The sequence below is a fragment of the Cyprinodon tularosa genome, unplaced genomic scaffold (assembly GCF_016077235.1).
Source record: "Cyprinodon tularosa strain WSP-4 unplaced genomic scaffold, ASM1607723v1 ctg60, whole genome shotgun sequence".
Taxonomy (NCBI): domain Eukaryota; kingdom Metazoa; phylum Chordata; class Actinopteri; order Cyprinodontiformes; family Cyprinodontidae; genus Cyprinodon; species Cyprinodon tularosa.
The window spans coordinates 1,559,783-1,577,654 of NW_024039341.1; the positions used below are offsets into that span (position 1 = coordinate 1,559,783).

General features: G+C 36.7%; 1 protein-coding gene across 2 annotated transcripts; it reads right to left on the bottom strand.

Annotated features, from left to right (window-relative positions):
* Positions 1-1,085: 1,085 nt before the first annotated feature.
* lsr (lipolysis stimulated lipoprotein receptor) lies at positions 1,086-14,156 on the bottom strand. Of its 2 annotated transcripts, XM_038307115.1 has the most exons (11): positions 13,934-14,156; positions 12,793-13,122; positions 11,215-11,334; positions 10,836-10,892; positions 9,915-10,061; positions 8,432-8,629; positions 8,230-8,280; positions 6,744-6,860; positions 5,498-5,783; positions 3,739-4,201; positions 1,086-1,951 (listed from the first exon to the last, which is right to left on the bottom strand). In XM_038307115.1, the coding sequence occupies exons 1-11, from the start codon at positions 13,971-13,973 to the stop codon at positions 1,916-1,918; spliced, it is 1,845 nt and encodes a 614-aa protein (XP_038163043.1). In that variant the 5' UTR covers positions 13,974-14,156; the 3' UTR covers positions 1,086-1,915. The 2 variants fall into 2 exon arrangements, with proteins under 2 accessions (XP_038163043.1, XP_038163044.1); XM_038307116.1 differs by lacking the exon at positions 10,836-10,892.
* Positions 14,157-17,872: the final 3,716 nt, after the last annotated feature.

A 17,872-nucleotide genomic window follows, 5' to 3' on the forward strand; every position in this document is an offset into this window, starting at 1 on the left:
ATACAGCGTTCTGAGAGGTCGGTGGCATAGGAAGCTGGTTGCTGCTTCGAACACCAGCTCTGTTTACCTGTTGTTGTGTCCTTAGGCAAGGCAACTCACCCACATTGCCTCCTGATGGCGGCCAGAGGTCCGGTGGCATACAGTGATTTTCTCAAGTGCTCAAATACTTACTTGTAGCTGTGTCATACAAATAAGTAGTTAAACAATCATATATTGTGATTTCTTGATTTTTTTTTTTTGGACATGCATCTACAATGACAATTTCAGACCCTCCATGATTTCTAAGTGGGAGAACTTGCAATAGAAGATTTCAAACACTTATTTTCCTCACTGTATGTATGGCAGCCACAGGGCAGCTGTAGCTACAACGTAGCTTGCCATCAAAGTGTGTTTAAGATAGATTGTTGTGTAAAGGACTTTGGAGTCCCCTATATAAGTACAAGCCTCTCTGTGAGCCTGTTAATGAGACAATTTTTTTTACCACGATTGTATGGATCATAACCTCTACAAATCACACTGGTTGTCTTCTGTAATACTCTAATATTTTGAAAAGGAAAAGAGCTTTTATTTACTCTACGACAGAATTATCATTGTGAGCAAAGACGTGCTTTAAATATATTACTTTGCTTGGTGGTGAATGTATAATTATCACTTGATTTTTCTAATCACTGCAATAAAGATATTCTAAGTGACTGAAGCATGAGCGAGTGACAGTCATGTCTTAAAAGGCAAAGAGACTTTATTTCATATTTGTTCCAGTAAAAAAAAACAACACAAAATTCTGATGTTTCAGCCAAATGCTAACACCAATCATAAGCAGGCCAGTAAAAGAGACTGAGCTTTTATCTAGAAAACTGAAGTCACATACAGTTCTTAAAGGCTTGATATAATTAGAATTTTCACTAGTAAGGAAAAAGAAACAAAATATCTCAAATATACATTTTTAAACAAATAGTTTGATAAAAAGAAAACATACTTTTTCCATTCTTGTTTTGAGATTAATAAATATACTTTTGAACTTCTACATTTTGATTCACCACACTACATAAACTACAGGCGTGTTCTGACTGTACTTCGTTTTTTTGTGGTGTGATGTGCACGATAATAGTGACATTTGTTTGGAGTCTGACTCATGGTTGGCATAGAACATCGTCTCTGATTGTTCTATTGGAGATGACTGCCTACAAAAAAAAATCTTTGTTGAAAAATGAACAATATGGTGGCATCTAGTGGTGACACAGTCCAAGTTCACAGAGCAGCTTAGCAAAATTTTTAGGTTTAATGTAAAATTACATTTCATGATATAATAAACATTTGCATTATCAAAGCATAAATCTGGTCAGCTGTACAGCATGCAATTAATTAAAATGCCAGGTATTAAAAAAAAGAAAACAGCCAAAAAATCTGTCCTAAGTGTCATTTGTTATGTCTTAAAAACATGGACAAGGCTAATAACTGAAGCTAAAACAAATTCATTTTAAATGTACATAATTTCCTTTAAAAAAATTTCAAGTATAGAAAACAAAATGTTTTGACAGACCAGAACTCTAAAGCTAACATAAAAAAAAATCCAAAGCACTGAAACCCAACTGAAGCATGTTAATCTGTACTGATCAAAACATAGAACACAAACAGAAAGGGGTCCGTTATAATGGATTTAACATCTACACCTATAACTCTGTACACATTAAGGCACTTGTGGCAGCCACATTTGTTTTTACATGAAACAACAGACACAGATTGTGCCTCTTTTTGTTAAAAAAAGTTTCAAACTACATCTAATACAAAACTAAATCAGCAGCCAAACAGTAAATCAGCATATCAGGTTAGAGGTGGGAGTTTCATATATACATAATGTTAGATACCAACAGCATTATTTTCTGAGATTAAAGCTGCGTTCAAGGTCTTGATTTGTTTATACAACCAGGCTCTCACGGCTCACAGCTCCATTCTGCAAGACAAAAAAAAGGAATGTACAATTTACAAATTAACCCAAAACAATCTAATTTAAGACATAACTCTAATTTATTTCCTATATACTCAGGATTTAATTCTCCCTTTTTTTGTTTTTTTTTAGCACTATTTATTTAATATATGGGAGCTAAAGATCTACTCCTACAACTTAAATCTTTACTATACTTAGTAATCATTACTGTTTTAGTTAAACTAAAAAAAAACAAAAAAAAACAACACATTTTTTAAACAACAAAAAGATAAGATCATATTCAAAATTATACAAAGAACAAATAAATAACTAAATGATACCAAACAGTATCTATGAAATTAATGGTTCTAATTTATTGGCTGCCTCATCTTAGAAATATTACCAAGACCCTTTCTTCAATAGAGCTGCACTGTTCCAAATGTAGGCCCACATTTATAAAGCTTTGACTCCAGTAACTCTAGTAATAAGTAAAGAACATCAAGAAAGGGCATTTCAAGACCCTCTTTAGTTAACAAGACAAGAGCCAAAGTGCTGTTTGTAAACGTTTTGCCAGTAATGAAAATAAAAAAGGAAAAGCCAAACAGTCAAAGGATACCAGAAGCATTAGCATCCTGATGTCAGAACTGTTTTAAAAAGGTAAGTAACGCTGCTATTTCTATAGCAGTAAATGAGTAAACTACTGCATGGGATGGGCTAACACAATCTATTTAAATACGGCTAACTTATTGATCGCCCCATGACAGCATAAAACAATGCACTAAAATGTCCATCAGCAGATGGTTCTGGTGCTGAATAGTGAAGCGGTACTTTTAAACTAGTATTATGAGTAATATAAAAGGGTACTCTGCTTTTTCTAGCTTCCTCACCAATCAGTTCCAATAGTGAGCTCAGGTCTCAGCAGTGGTGTGAGATTTAGGGCCTTCACTGCTGTCCTAAAATCAATTAGAAACACTAACCTACATTCATAACCTAAACTTTACATTTCTTCAATCCAATAGTATTATTTTATTCCAAACAATCAATTTTCTTAATTTTTTTTGCCTTTCTCTTTGCTGCGACGTTTCTATTACATTGATGTGTTTGATATATTTTTTGTCCAATCAGATTTCAGCCTCTTTGTGTTGCTATTTCAGTCCAATCTTCCCAGGGCTTTCAGCATCAGAAGTGCTGGTTAATCTTACCTTTACAGTATTAGTGTGCAACATTTTCTTCAACCAATTAGATTTGCCCCACTGGGCCAGCTAGCAAGCACACGTGAACATCAGCATTTTCTGTCCCCTGACTGGTCAGTTAGAGCAAAATGTTTACAGCTAAGATAAGCAAGCAAAAATCTGAATTTTAGATTCTCTTTTGTTAAAAGTTTTTACTAGCAACAATGGCTGATAATAAATGGAAAACCAAGACATCCTGTACAAAGAAAGAAGGATGGATTTTGTCTATAACCAATCAGAATCTCTGGTGAGTGTGATGCGATTTATTTTTATGCTTTATTCTATCTTGTATTTAGATGCATATTGAATCTGAACGGCTACTGATGATGTAAATGTGGCGGAGCTGTGGTTAGAGCATTGCAGTTGCCAGTTATACCTAAGCTTGTTACATTTCAAATCTGAATACTATTGGCGGCCTCTGTTATTAAAATGCGAAAGTGGTGATATTAACAAAAGGTTGGATTTTTGGATATCTGTTTGGCGAATCACAATCATCAAGCGAAAAGCCTGCAGATTTCTCTGTGCAACTCTACCTTAAAGGGCACACATGTAATGGCTTACCATTGATAAACCAGGACTTACTTTGCGGAGGTTTGTTTTCCTTGAAGACGACACACTCTCATCGTCACTGTATGGTGGCGGCTGAGGTGGTGGATAATTATCCCGCCGATCAGGATATCCAGAAGGCGGGCTCATAGGAAGTGGTGGTGGCCCACGTGGACCCCTCCCCCGATCAGAGCGATCACTCTCGCTATCCAATCGCTCCCGGCTGCGCGCCCTCTGCTGCTCGCCCAGCCGCTTCCTCTCCAAGGCCTCTCGCAGGAAGCTGTCGTCGTAGTCTTCACGGCCACCCCTGGCTCCACCATCATACCTGCGGTCTCTCTCCATCTCCATGATGTCATCACGACTGTGGCAGCGGCGCCCTGCGAGGCCGCTCTGGGCTCCTCCGCCCCTTCTGCGATCTTCAGGGGAGTAGTCACGACGTCTCCGGTCATCATTGTTACGATCATAGCCGCTGCGAGCACTACTGCTCCACTCATCAGAGCTGTAAAGGCAAAAAAAACATAATTATTATGGCATGAACAAATCAAATGTTGCACTACAACAAAACTTTTTCCTGGAGCCCGGCTCAGCATTATTGTTTCTGTAGAACTATAAAAAATATTGGCATCCATAATGACTACAGTTTCAAAATCAGAAAATAATAATTTTATTTTACAAGTGGTCTGAAGCAATGGCTTTCTCTACCTTTAAATATAGTAGTAGTTACAGTTCCCATTGAACTGGGGAAGTGAATCAAAACAAATAGAAATCCACCAAATATTAGCTTTTCGTTACAGAGGCTTAAAAACTACAACAAGGAGGTCAAGATGCATCTCGCACATTGCTAAATTGGCAATAGTAACAGCTTAGTACTACAGCAATCTAAGTAACAAAGACGCGTCTTGGTTGATAGGTTGCATATTCAATCAAATAATGACCTTGGGTAGTTAAGAGAAACTACTCACTAGATAAACTTGCAGACTCAACTGGTACATTCAAACTTAAAGCTCATTTTTGTTATAAAATACTCCAACCTAAAGCTAGAGAGTGGTTTCAAGGATGCTCACATACATAACTAATCTGCAGTACTGTAGCTTTTAGGGAAATAAGTGATACATCTGGGAGACGACATTTCTCGGAACTGTCAGGAAATTTGACAAGGGTAGTATGGAGTATGGTTACTTATAAGATCTATGGGTACACAAGGTACTGTAGGTTTAAATTAGGTACTGTAGGTTTAAATAAGGTGCTGTAGGTTTAAAGAAGCAAGAATCATTGCATGCTTTAATCAAACTGCTGAGGTTTTATAAAGTGAAAAATGTTGCCTCTTATTTTCAGTCCAAACTAGCAAGCCTGAAATCTCAAGATTACTGATATATATGGTATTACTACTTCAGAGGGAGAGCCGGGGTTCTTCTAACACCATGAAACGTTTATTTAATCAGTTACCCAACATCTCCTCCAGACTGCAAGCACCTTTTTTTGAAAATGGTTATCAGACTGCTCAATCTAACTGGCAAAAAATGTCCTAAAAGCTGCAATTCAATCAATCTGATGTTGGGGCCTCTTGGGCTTAATAAAACAGGGCGATAATCCTGTAGTGTGTGGCATCTTAAGAGTGATAAGTCCTCTCTATAGAACATCGCAATGCATCTGACAGCAAACCAGGGACATCCAACATGTTGGATTGTCTTGGCCCGATACCTTTTCGGCACATTCAATTGAGATGCTGGAGTTAAAAAAAAAACCTGAACTCTGCATTCAAACTATGATCTCTGCTCCTGCAGAGTGGACTTACCCCCTCCTGCCTCTAGGCTCATCTGGGCCTCTGTGTGGTGGGTAATCATCTCTGTAGCGCCGTCCAATGTCGTCAAGGTTATCCATGGAGCGGGCACGCCCACGATTCGCCATAGGACCCCCACCATGGCGTGGATAGTCATCCCGACGCCGGCCTTGCTGGGACACGCTGCTGATCGTGCTCATGGCTTCATCTTGGTCATAAACTGTGGGCATAGGAGGGCGCCCACCGCGGCCTCGGGGTTCCACACTGTCATGCAGGGAGCTGACTGTGCTCATGTTTTCCACTGAGAAAAATAACAGAATTAATCAATGCAAAGAAGCTGAAATGTTAAGTTTATTTGTAAGCAAAGTGAAGTCCAAAAAGAAGTTTTCATGTTTATATATACAAAGATGATTTTTTTTCTTTCCAGGTTCAGAAATTAGGACTATTATTATTATTTTGTTAATAATTCATTTAGTTTTTCTGGTTAGTTTTTATTCACCAACTATGCCAACTTCTTTTCTGTTGTTTGCCATAATCTCTTGTTCATGTACAGCACTTTAAATGGTCCCGTTTCTGAAATTACCTCTAAATAAACTGGCCTCATTATTACGTTTAAATCCTTGCACAGTGCAGATATATCCAACCAATGAGTTAAAAACCTGTTTAAAACTAGACAGTAAAACTGGCACGTAAAGCTTATAAATGGTAATAATTATGGTATGTAGTAATTGACACGTATATCTTCACAGTATGTGAACTAAAAATAACAACACAGATAATTCTGTGTGAGCAATATCAACTCAATCAATAATTTAGTAATTGCATTTTCTTTTATTTTAATCCTAAACAGTTTTGTCTGCAGCAAGTCATAACAGTTTAACTATAAACAACAATTAGTCAATCATATCACAAAATATATTTGGACTAATACATTTAAATCACTCTTGACCAAAGCCAGTTTTAATTGAACTACTTCATAGTTTAAGTGGATAAAACTTTTACCATAGCAATGCTGTTGTAGCACCATCCATACAGGTTCACCTTTCGTCTCACAGTTTTCAGAGGATGTTAATAAATTATAGGTAGGATTGTTTTGAGAGAGAACCCTTTCAGACACTGAGCAGGTGCAATGAACTACTTTAGTCGTACATATCAAAGCCACAGAAAACAGTTAAGTGACTCGTTGAGAGAAATGTGATGTATGTTTAGCCACATTGGTTTGTGGCAGACAAGTGTTACCGAACCACAGGAAGTCACTCACAGCGGTTGTAGTTGGCAGGTCTGGATGGGTCTAATGAGGCCAGCTCTTTCTCCATGTAGTAAATGGCTCGGGTTGCATTTCCATCTGGGTCCACCTGGATACGATAACCACTACGAGCTATGGAGACAAAAAAGGGGCACAGTTACCACTAATCCATCTGAAATATAATGATAATTGGTTAATATATATATATATATATATATATATATATATATAAGATGTTTATCTTAATTCCATCATATTCTATCCAACCAGCTCTGTCTAGGAGGTGTTGCTATGATACTCCATATGGGGATTCAATTAGAACATATTTTATTCCTTTACATCTGATCAAAAGAGACCGACATATACGGAATACCCCGCTTGGGTTTGGAGACATTACTGAGAAGTTTTATTGCCAGTTCCTCTACCTACCTACTTAGATTACCTAAATGAGACAACTGAAGTACTATTGCCGTTTCTGGTGGAGGAGGGGTCAGCAAAATGTCTTGCTGGGTAGCAGGAAGGGATGGGTGTAATAAATTCAAATTCTAAACTAAAGTTTAAGGTAATGATCCCAATCACCACAAAGGTGTAAATAGAAAAAAAGGCACCATTAAATTTAACTTTAGCAATTAATTTAGCCAGAGACATAGAAGAGCCTTAAAATTGATCTTAATTTAAGAATAAAATGCCAATTTTAAAAGAATTACTTCACAAACAATACAATTTTTGACGGTTGCTGCTCAGAAAGACATAACTGCAAAGTCAACGACACTGCACAACTTTACTAAACAACGGGTAAAGATAAATGAGTCATGTTAACTTTGAAAACGTAAATGCATTGATTGTTGTGCTGTCAAACCACAAACAAAGAAAAGGACTGAGAGGGGGAGAGATTACTGTTTTTTGGGATTTTCATACATCATCAGACTTTATAAGAGGATGACAACAGTTTGAGTCTACGATTACAATAAATGACAGAAACTGCACAGACCCAATGTGAAAATAGCACAAAGGCCTTGATGTGTAAGATTAAACATTGCTATCAATGAAAAAAAAACTTCCAAACTTGGTCCAAACTAATTTCTACCCCTTCCCCTGCAATTATACATCAACACCTCTAGGAGGCGCACGTCTCATTGTGGGAACCACTACAGTCTTGACAGCAGAGGGCACAAATTGGCTTTCCTTTACAATGACTGCTTCCATAAGTTATTTATAGATGCCTTATTTTGGGAGATGTGCGAGGAAATCCAACAGTTTTATTTTACGTTGACATTTCAAACCTTGGGCCAAAAATAAATAAAAAATCAGATAGATTTTAGCAAAACTACAAGGCAGTGATGTCAAATATTTCTATACCTGTTCCCTTCAGCTCTATTAAGTCCTGTAAAGGTGTAGTTACTAATTGCCAAAGGCCTTGAGTTTAAACGAGAAATGCTCTAATGAAACTTCCATTTCCATATACATACCCTGACACATTGCAATTTTTCCCTTTACTTACTATGGTCTCCTCCGCCGTCTTGCAACAAAGGCACTTGTGACCCCTGACCCACTGCAGGGAAAAATACACGAAAACTCAAGTAAGTTCACCGTCGTTCAAACATTCTTTCATGAATATATATAAAGATTTAGGCATTAAATCAGGTTTGTATCAGTATGCCAGTTAAAAAGTAGCTTGTAACAAGCTTTAAACATTGCTTTACCTGAGCTTGCAACATCATAGTCACGGCCATAGCTGTTTGGGGGAGGCCCACCCCCGTTGGGTACGGGCAGCATAGGAAAGGCAGGCTGGTTACCTTGTGAGCCACCATACATAGGCTGAGCATACAGACTTGGAGAGAACATGGGTGTGGCATATTGATTGGGCATGCCTTTCTTCACCGCTTTTCCTGCCTCATACACTGCAATGTAATAGAAGAACGTTAATTGAAGACCCACAACACTTTAGCAACCTTTAACAACCTTTCGAAAGCAACAAAACATGCACACAAGGAGTGGACAACAAGAATACTTCATTTTAGTTCCAAATCAGGTCCAAATTTAGCATATAACAAATCCATTAATATACATTATACATAATTACAACCCGATTCTTTCAATTCCAATTGTAGTTCAATACAGTCACATTTAGGTTATAATTTCAACAGATAATAAATCTAGATTGTCTTGAGCTGTGTTTCATTTGAACTCAGAACAGAACTTTGGTACGTGGCGGGATTTCAAAAGGCTCTATAAATGAAGCTAGACTGGATTGCATTGCAGAAGCCTGTCAAATTATTAACCATTGATTTAACAGATCTAGCTCTCATTGTTCAAGCATGTTGCGACAGTGAAAGAACAACAACTTTTTTTTTAACAATCTTGGAATCGACTGGGAAAATTCTGATTTTGGTAAATGGTGTTTTTTTTCAACATTTAACTTTCTTTTGGACTAATTACACAAACCTTGAACTAAAACCCCATTTCAATCCTTTAAAATGCATCAATGCGAAAACCTTTCCCAACTTCTAGCCAATAAATGTATTACCAGCATGTACTTTGGTTGACTTTTTTGTTTTAATTAGAAATCAGAAAGACTTGGAGAGATATGCTTGGTGGCAGAAACTGGTGAAAATGGTGTAATCCCTTTATTTGCTTATGGATTTAAAACCACTACCAATGAGCAAAGAACCAGTGGAACAAATCGTTGAAAAAGGAAAAGCTAATCATACTTAACAGAAAACTAGAAACCAGTATTTGCTAGGAAAAAAACTCATCAGTGTATCTCTTCCAGGTTTTTAATTGAATAAAAAACAAAACTTTGACACTTCTGATTGTTTATAAGAGACTTTATAAAAAGATTTTTAAGCACCCAGCAAATGGAGATACGAGTATTATAAAGCTTCCCCTTTGGTAATGCTTGAATATTTATCACCATATAGCCTTTCAAAGTAATCTTAGCACCCCGAGGCAATATTATCTTGGATGTTTTACTATACAACCAGACCATATATTTATATTATCAAATAAAACATTTTACTCCCAGAATGACTTTAAAACCTCTTCAATATTTACTTCTATTGCATTAAGAACCAAAGGGTTCAATATTGGTAAAATTACAGTGTGCACCATTTTTAAGACTTTTTTAGTCAAAAATATATTCATGCATTTAATCCTGTATCGTTTTTTTCCCTCCATGACACTTACATGCTCGTGGACAGCAGCAGCGTTCTGGGCAACAGGGGCAGCTGACGTAGCAGCAGCAGGTGTGTGGGCAACACTGGCACCAGCAGATCCCGATCAGAAGAAGGAGCAAAAAGAAGCCCAAAACCACCAGAACCACAAGGAGCCAGTCTGTGTGGGCCAAAGTGAAACATTTAGTAATTAATAAAAGGAAATGCTGGTAGGTACTAAAAAGAAAGCAACAGAAAATGAATCGATAAAAATAAAAATGTGAAAAATTGCAATTTTATTGAAAAAAAATAACTTTACAACAGCAGAGAGTCTGTGTTATGAAAAGCCTCTTTGATGCTCTCGGTTGAAAAGAGAAAAAAAAATAATCTAAGTCCAAACATGTAAATGGAAACATTTTTTTAGGCCTTGTCAAACTAGTAAATCTAGTTTACTCAGCATGTTAGATCAGGCAGCGCATAACACAGAGGGGACACGGAGAGTGAAATGAAAACCTAATGTGGCTACAGACAGAAATAAAGAAAGGTTCACAGAGTTATTGTTTGATCAGCCTGGAAAAGCAGTGTTGCAACTGAAACCGCATTAGGAAACAATGCACTCCAACAATATAAAGACATATTAAAAAAGAAAAATATTTGAGAAACCTCTCTACAGATCTGTTTTTGTTGTTATTGTTTTTTTTTTACATCAGAATGTTCACAGGAAGAGCTCGGTCTCTTCAAATGTGCCATAGTTGACATAGTGCTTGGTATTTGCTCCTTGTCTATCTCTAAAACTGTTTCCCAGAAGATTTGATCATTTTGGATGTTATGTAAACGGAGCACATGGGTTTAAAGCCCCTTATTAAAGAAGCCAGAGAGGGACGAGTAATCTCTACAATGAAACCTGATGCACCCCACTATCCTCCACTCGTGTCACACAAGGGGATCGTACTACCTTCCATAACCAGTAAGTCAATGCCAGGCAGGAGGTCAGTAGTATTTGACTTTCTCTCTGTGAAAGACAAATAAAGCTGTAATTATTTTATGGTGGTGCCTAACTCTGCTGCCTACATAATAGAAATCAGGTTTCTGGCAAATACCTTATTTTTTTTTATCTCATTACCTAATATATTTCAGTCATTTACATAATAAACCTCGAAAAAACTGCTTTCCCTACAATTTTGTGTTTTTTATTTTGCTTACCCTCACATTTCTAAGTGCGTAATAATTTTAGTGAACGTAAGAAGAACTTAGAAGAAAGGTAGTGGGGAAAGAAGAAAACAGGAAAGGAATAAACAAGACATGTATTCAAATTATCGAAAACAAAAACTCACCAAGCACAAGTACTTCAGAGTAGCATTCACCATTCCCCTTTAGATCCTGGGCTGAAGACACAGTGCAGTAATAGACACCGCTGTCTCCCCATGCCGTCTCAGCGATGTTCAGGTCTGCCTCTGTGAGTGGGAATTTAATTCAGTTATTTAGTATGATTGCATTTATATTTGATTAGCTTATTCAGCCAAGACAAACTATAATAAACCAGATGATCACTGAAATATAGCCTACAAAAAGTCACTGAATAATTGATAGGAGCTTGCCTGTACTTGTTAATTACGGTAATGTCCTTATATTTTTAGAAGGTGTCAAGCTAGTGTTGCTAGCCACATTTAGAATATTTTTTTCATTAAACTAGCTTTTTGTCCCATAGTTATTTTTCGCATTTTGCTTATATTTTTTTACTTTGATACCATATTTGCTTTGATACGATATTACTGAGGAAATATCTTTAAAAACAATTTAGGCGACATGTTTTTTTTTTCTTGTCTACTTTTTTTTTTTGCAGTAAAATAATCCCTTGATCGGTGTCTGATAACTTTTTATAAGTAATTCCTTGCATAATATATTATATTTGGCACAGAAGCTCATTGCTACTTTACAATGACCAAAAATTAGGTATATGAGTGTTAATAATCAGTCATATATGACAATATTTCATCAACATTTGGACTCATGTCTACTATCAAGTCACAGGGAAGCTAATGGCTACCACATAACGCGATAGTCATTAGCATAAATCTTAGTTTCATAAAATACATTAAGTTACAGAAAACACAAATTCAAAACACCAGCTAACTACTTTTATTTGAAAACACAAAACAGTCATGCTGACGTTAAAATAGCCTGAATTTTAGAGTTACAATCATGTTATTGCATTTATTTCCTTATAATTCTTTTGTGCTTTCGGAATTACCGGTAAGTAGTATTTTGCAAAACATATTTTTTTTTATTATTGTTTTACTCCTTACACAATAACAAACATACCTGAGTGATGATACCTGGGTAATTAGACTGTGTTTCCTCATGTAGCAGTTTTAAAACAGTGACTTTGGTAAGAAAATAATTTGTGGTAATGCTTTAGTTTCAACACCTTTAGCCTTTGTGTATCTTAGCGTTAAGTAACTTAAAAGCAGCTGACTTTGTCTTTATTATAGGTAAAAAGTAAGTGTAGGAGCTTTTGTTTAGCAGCAACAGGCTATTTGGAACAGCACTATATTCATCCAAGTTTCCTACAAACCACCAAACTGACTTAAAACTGAAGATTTGTATTCCAACTTACTACCATTATGTATCATTTTAAAATATATACCTGCCAGTTAGTTAACATATGACTTTTAAAAGAAAATGTTAATAAAATCTTATAAATAATAGAAAAATCTAAATGTTGAAAAAAGTTTGTTGAAATATATGACTTGAGAGGGATTTGTTGTTATAATTGTGTCCAATACCTACCTACAAATGAAAGAAAAGGGTGTTTTTCTCTTTCTAAATTCCATTTTTATCCATGAAATTTTTCTATAATGTTTTATTTAATCCTTAGTAAAGATCGTTAAAATAATTGTTTATTAACTCACTGTTTGCGACGCTGATCTTGCGATTCTGATATTGTTCGCCCAGAGTAACAGAATCGCCGTGCTTGGATGCCACAATGCGGACTGTTCTCTCAGAGTCCCCACACTCGATGTTGGGGTCATAGTTTGGGTTGTTCTGAGACAAGATGTTTTCTGCACTGCTGGGGTTTAATGCTGCCTGGAGCGGGTTCCGGCAGTAGGATTTGTACTTCCATATTACAATAGGGGGTTGAGTGGCACTGGTTGAGTATTCACAGATCAGGTTGACACGTTGAAAGAGAATAACAGTGTACCTCTTGGTTGGACATCTGACCGAGATGGCCAGAATGGACTCTGGAAAGATATAGAAAATACAAAACATAAATAGAAAAGACACATTACAGCAAGGATTTGAAATTCCTTTTGCAGCCCATGGAGATTATAGCGTAGAATTTTCAAGGTGTGGTATATAATAAACAATGTTTCTTCATCACTAGTATCACTGAGAGTAGGAAGGATGAGTCAGGCATGCTGCACACTCTCAATCTGACCAATATTTGCCATTTCCCAAATTATGACTATTCTCTTTCTACAGAAAAAGTTACAAAAAAAAGTTTATGCCCTCATGTCATTTATGCTATGCATATTTTGAAACATAAATATTGGGAAGGGATATAGTGACATCCCCAGGCATTTTAGGCTTAACAGGTGGAAAGAAATAAGCAAGAAAATTATACTCAAACTGATAAAAAATAATTTATGGGGAATTCAACATTTGATTCTACTCTTGGACGAAATTCAGATTGCATTTGTCACTTAATATTTCTATGTGAAAAGTATATACTTTTTAAAGGTTAAAAATAAAACTGCTGGTTCCTAAATGTCAAATACTATTCCCTTTATATTCCATATATTTCATTCCATGGGAAATGGAATAAACAATTCCTTCTCATAAAAGGAACAGAATAAAAGAGACGAAATAAAAGCTTCATGTTAAAGTACAACTTTGTGTATTAAAATATCAGTCTTAATGTTTTCTAACTGATAATTCTAGAAAAAAAAATCATAAAACGGAGTCTAACTAAAGTAACTGTACGAAAACGAAGAAAACGGGTTTTCACGGAAGAGCCCCCACCCTGTTATGAGGAAAAATAGGCCTACTCACCTGTCGCCATTAAAACTGCAAAGAATACCCTCCAAAACATATTTAATCCTCCTCTGTCGGAGACTTAATCAAAATACACTGAGCGGAAACAAATAAAAAGAAACTAAAAACACACACAAAAAAACATTATACTGAAGAATCACGTATTTTTCCGTTTAGCCAGGAAGCACCGACTCCATTTCGAGCGCGATGTAGGCGAAGAGGAAGCGCCTGAATGCATCACACAAAGAGTCAACAGGTAAATGTTCAGACATGTTGCGAAACGAGAGGGGAGGTGTCAACTGCTTTCGTTGTTTTTTTCTTATAGGTGTGTTTATAATTCACCACCAAAATCCGAACTTGTAAGCATTGACAGTAACAGAACTGTTTTATTTGTGTTCATACTCGGTCTCTAGAAAGAGGAGCTAAAATATATAGTTTAACAAGTTTATGATACCCCGGGTTTAGATGGTACAGTCCAGCTCCGCAAACAGAGCAGGGTTAAGGTAATGTTTTACCCGGTTTGTGACCTGTTTGAAAATGGTTATGTCTTTTCACACACTTTCCACACATTGAAATTGTGTTTTTCTGTTAGGTTTTTAAACATTTAATCCACATATTAAAATCATTAATTCGTTAGGGCGTTTAATTTAAAGTCTTTGAAGTTTTGAATTTAATAGTCAAACATTATTAGGTTAAAGGAATAGTACGCCCAAAACATGATTAGCCTTCATTTTCTACTCACCCCCATGCTGAACAACACTCTGGAGTACTTTTTTGATATCTCAAATGCATCTGGAGATCTGGGAGGCTTCTTGCTGTCTGCTGACATTTAAATAATGGAGGTCTATGGTGCCCGAGACAGAAAGGTCCATAAAAGTCCACAAAAAACGTGTCAATATTCCTCCATACTGCTCGTCCAATGTATTCCAAGTGTCCTGAGTGGGTAGCGTCCATAATTTACTCGAAACGAAGTCATTTAGAATGTTTTTAGTGCATAAACAGTAGTCCTGAAAGTCCTGAAAGCGCCGCCTGCGCGTTCACGACGCTACGGAAGCCGGCAGACCAAACCAGATGAAAGTGCGCATTCAGCGTCTGCTCTGCCGATAATGCAAGCGTAGAAGAAGAAATGTGCTGTTTACCTGTGCAAAGAAAGAAACAACGAAAGAAAAATGTCTGAGGACTTCAGTGTTGAGGAAGAGCATGAGTTCTTTGCCGAGCTGAATGCGCACTCGTCTGGTTTGGTCTGCCGCGGTTTCCGTAGACTCGTGAACGCGCTTTTAGGAAATCCTATACACTACTGTTTATGCTCTAAAAACATTCTAAATGACTTCGTTTCGAGTAAATTCTGGATGCTACCCACTCAGGACACTTGGAATACATTGGACGAGCAGTATGGAGGAATATTGACACGTTTTTTGTGGACTTTTATGGACCTTTCTGTCTCGGGCACCATGGACCTCCATTATTTGAATGTCAGCAGACAGCAAGAAGCCTCCCAGATCTCCAGATGCATTTGAGATATCAAAAAAGTACTCCAGAGTGTTGTTCAGCATGAGGGTGAGTAGAAAATGAAGGCTAATCATGTTTTGGGTGTACTATTCCTTTAATCTGATAAGAAAATTTACTTTTATATATATTTTTTAAAGTAGAAGACAAGGAAATTATCGCTGTAGTCAAGGTAAGGTAGAGCAGAGGCCGCTGAATCAAAGATAAACTTAATAAGACAATGTACGTTTCTTAGAAATTTTGAATATTTCATAAAAACATGAAATATGGATTACAACACAGAAATGCAAGTCCTTTTAAGTGTACAGCAGAGGTCTCCAACTTTATTCCTCGGAGCTTGGGTGCTACAGTTTGTGTAATTTAAGTGTCATAAGTCCAGCACATTGTTCAGATAAGTTTCACAAATCCTTGAGAATGATCCTTATGTAAATTTAGGTTGGTTTCAGCACAGACATATCTAAATAGTGCATAACAACAATCCTCAAGGACAGGGCCGTAACCAGTATTTTGAAATACCGAGGTCAAATATTGCGATAAATCTTACTTGACAAAAAAAAAAACTAATATGGTGACTTTTTAAAATATATATTTTGGAAACTTGAATAAAGAGAGTAAAATCACAAGCCCTTCAAGGAGGTGAATATGAACATATTTATTATAACAATTCTAAAACTCAGAAAATTAGAGTATTGTGAGTGAGTGAGTGAGTGAGTGAGTGAGTGAGTGAGTGAGTGAGTGAGTGAGTGAGTGAGTGAGTGAGTGAGTGAGTGAGTGAGTGAGTGAGTGAGTGAGTGAGTGAGTGAGTGAGTGAGTGTTATTATCATCATCATCATTATACTATATTATTATTGTTGTTGCTGTTATTAATATCGAAATTATCATTAGTACCATTATTATTGTCACCATCATCACCATGCATGTGCATGGCGCACTCCATGAATCAAATGACTTGCAATAATATATTGTGGACTTTATTTTTTTTTAAACAAATGAAAATGCATGCATATTTTTACACCAACAGGTTGCCACTCATGAAATATGTCCTTAGTACTTGGTCTGGCCTTTTTTTGGAGTATATGCTTGGTCTAATGTCTCTCATCTAAGTACAATAATCTGAGTAGAATATATGAGATCAGCTATGTTATTTAGCTAATCCTGAACTATGATACAGTAAAATCTAGTAAAATTAAATTACTCCATTAAGAGTAAAGGCAGAGGGCAGCGTGAAGTACAAACAGCTGCACTGACTTCAAGTTTTAAAGAGTATAAAGAGGATAGAAAACAGCTGAAGTCATGGTCTTCTTCAAGGGCAAATGTAGACTGACAATAACAGATATTTTAAGGCCCTATGCTGATACTGATTACTTCAATCTGACAGACCTGATAGGTGCTGCTGACAATTTTTTTTGGGACAAATTGTTTAGGACAATATCACTTTTTCTTCCATTTCAGTAGTTAAAAAAACTCAATGTTAAGATAAATCTCACTTTAAATAATACAACATGTAATTGTCATATCAGTCTGATTGGCCAGACTAATCGGCATAACATCAGCTGGTCAATGTATCAGTCTAGCTCTACCTCCAAATCAGTGGCGGATCTAGGGGGCGGCTACTTGGGCTGCAGCCCCGGATGTTTCCCCTAGAGCCCCGGATCTCGCTTCTGAGCTGATCTGAGTAAAATGTGCAGTACTGGATTTCACCAGATGGTGGCAGCAAAGGCAGGAAAGCAGCCCGTAGCATTCCCGTGCAGAAGAAGAAGTTCTCACCAATGGCTGTTGCTAAACAGACTGATGTTCCAGGGATGTGAAGCTCGCAGGCACATGAAGGAGTAAAAGGCAATGAAAAGGCAGATAAATTAGCTAAAAGGGCTTTAGAGGGGGAAATAACGATTTCAATTCCTTTTGGAAAAGGGGAAGGGAAATCACTTATTAAAAGTAAAGAAATGGAGGAATGGCAAAAAATATGGATCGAAGATAGGAAAGGAAGAAGATTACAGGTGCTGGTCATAAAATTAGAATATCATGAAAAAGTAGATTGATTTCAGTAATTCCATTTAAAAAGTGAAACTTGTATATTATATTCATACATTACATACAAACTCATATATTTCAGATGTTTATTTTGTTTCATTTTGATGATTACAAATGACAACAAATGAAAATCTCAAATTCATCATATCAGAAAATTAGAATATTGTGAAAAGGTTCAAAATTGATGGCCCCTGGTGCCACACTCTAATCAGCTAATTAACTCAAACCACCTGCAAAAGCCTTTAAATGGTCTTTCAGTCTAGTTCTATAGGCTACACAATCATGGGGAAGACTGCTGACTTGACAGTTGTCCAAAAGACGACCATCGACACCTTGCACAAGGAGGGCAAGACACAAAAGGTCATCGCTAAAGAGGCTGGCTGTTCACAGAGCTCAGTGTCCAAGCACATTAATAGAGAG

What these genes read in the sequence shown, in the direction of transcription:
- lsr (XM_038307115.1), bottom strand. Translation starts at nt 13,973, where the DNA reads ATGTTTTGGAGGGTATTCTTTGCAGTTTTAATGGCGACAG. An exon ending in CTCTGAAGTACTTGTGCTTG is followed by an intron (nt 10,893 to 11,214) that starts GTGAGTTTTTGT and finishes TGTCTTTCACAG; the next exon opens with AGAGAAAGTCAAATACTACT. An exon ending in ACCTGCCAACTACAACCGCT is followed by an intron (nt 5,784 to 6,743) that starts GTGAGTGACTTC and finishes TATTTTTCTCAG; the next exon opens with TGGAAAACATGAGCACAGTC.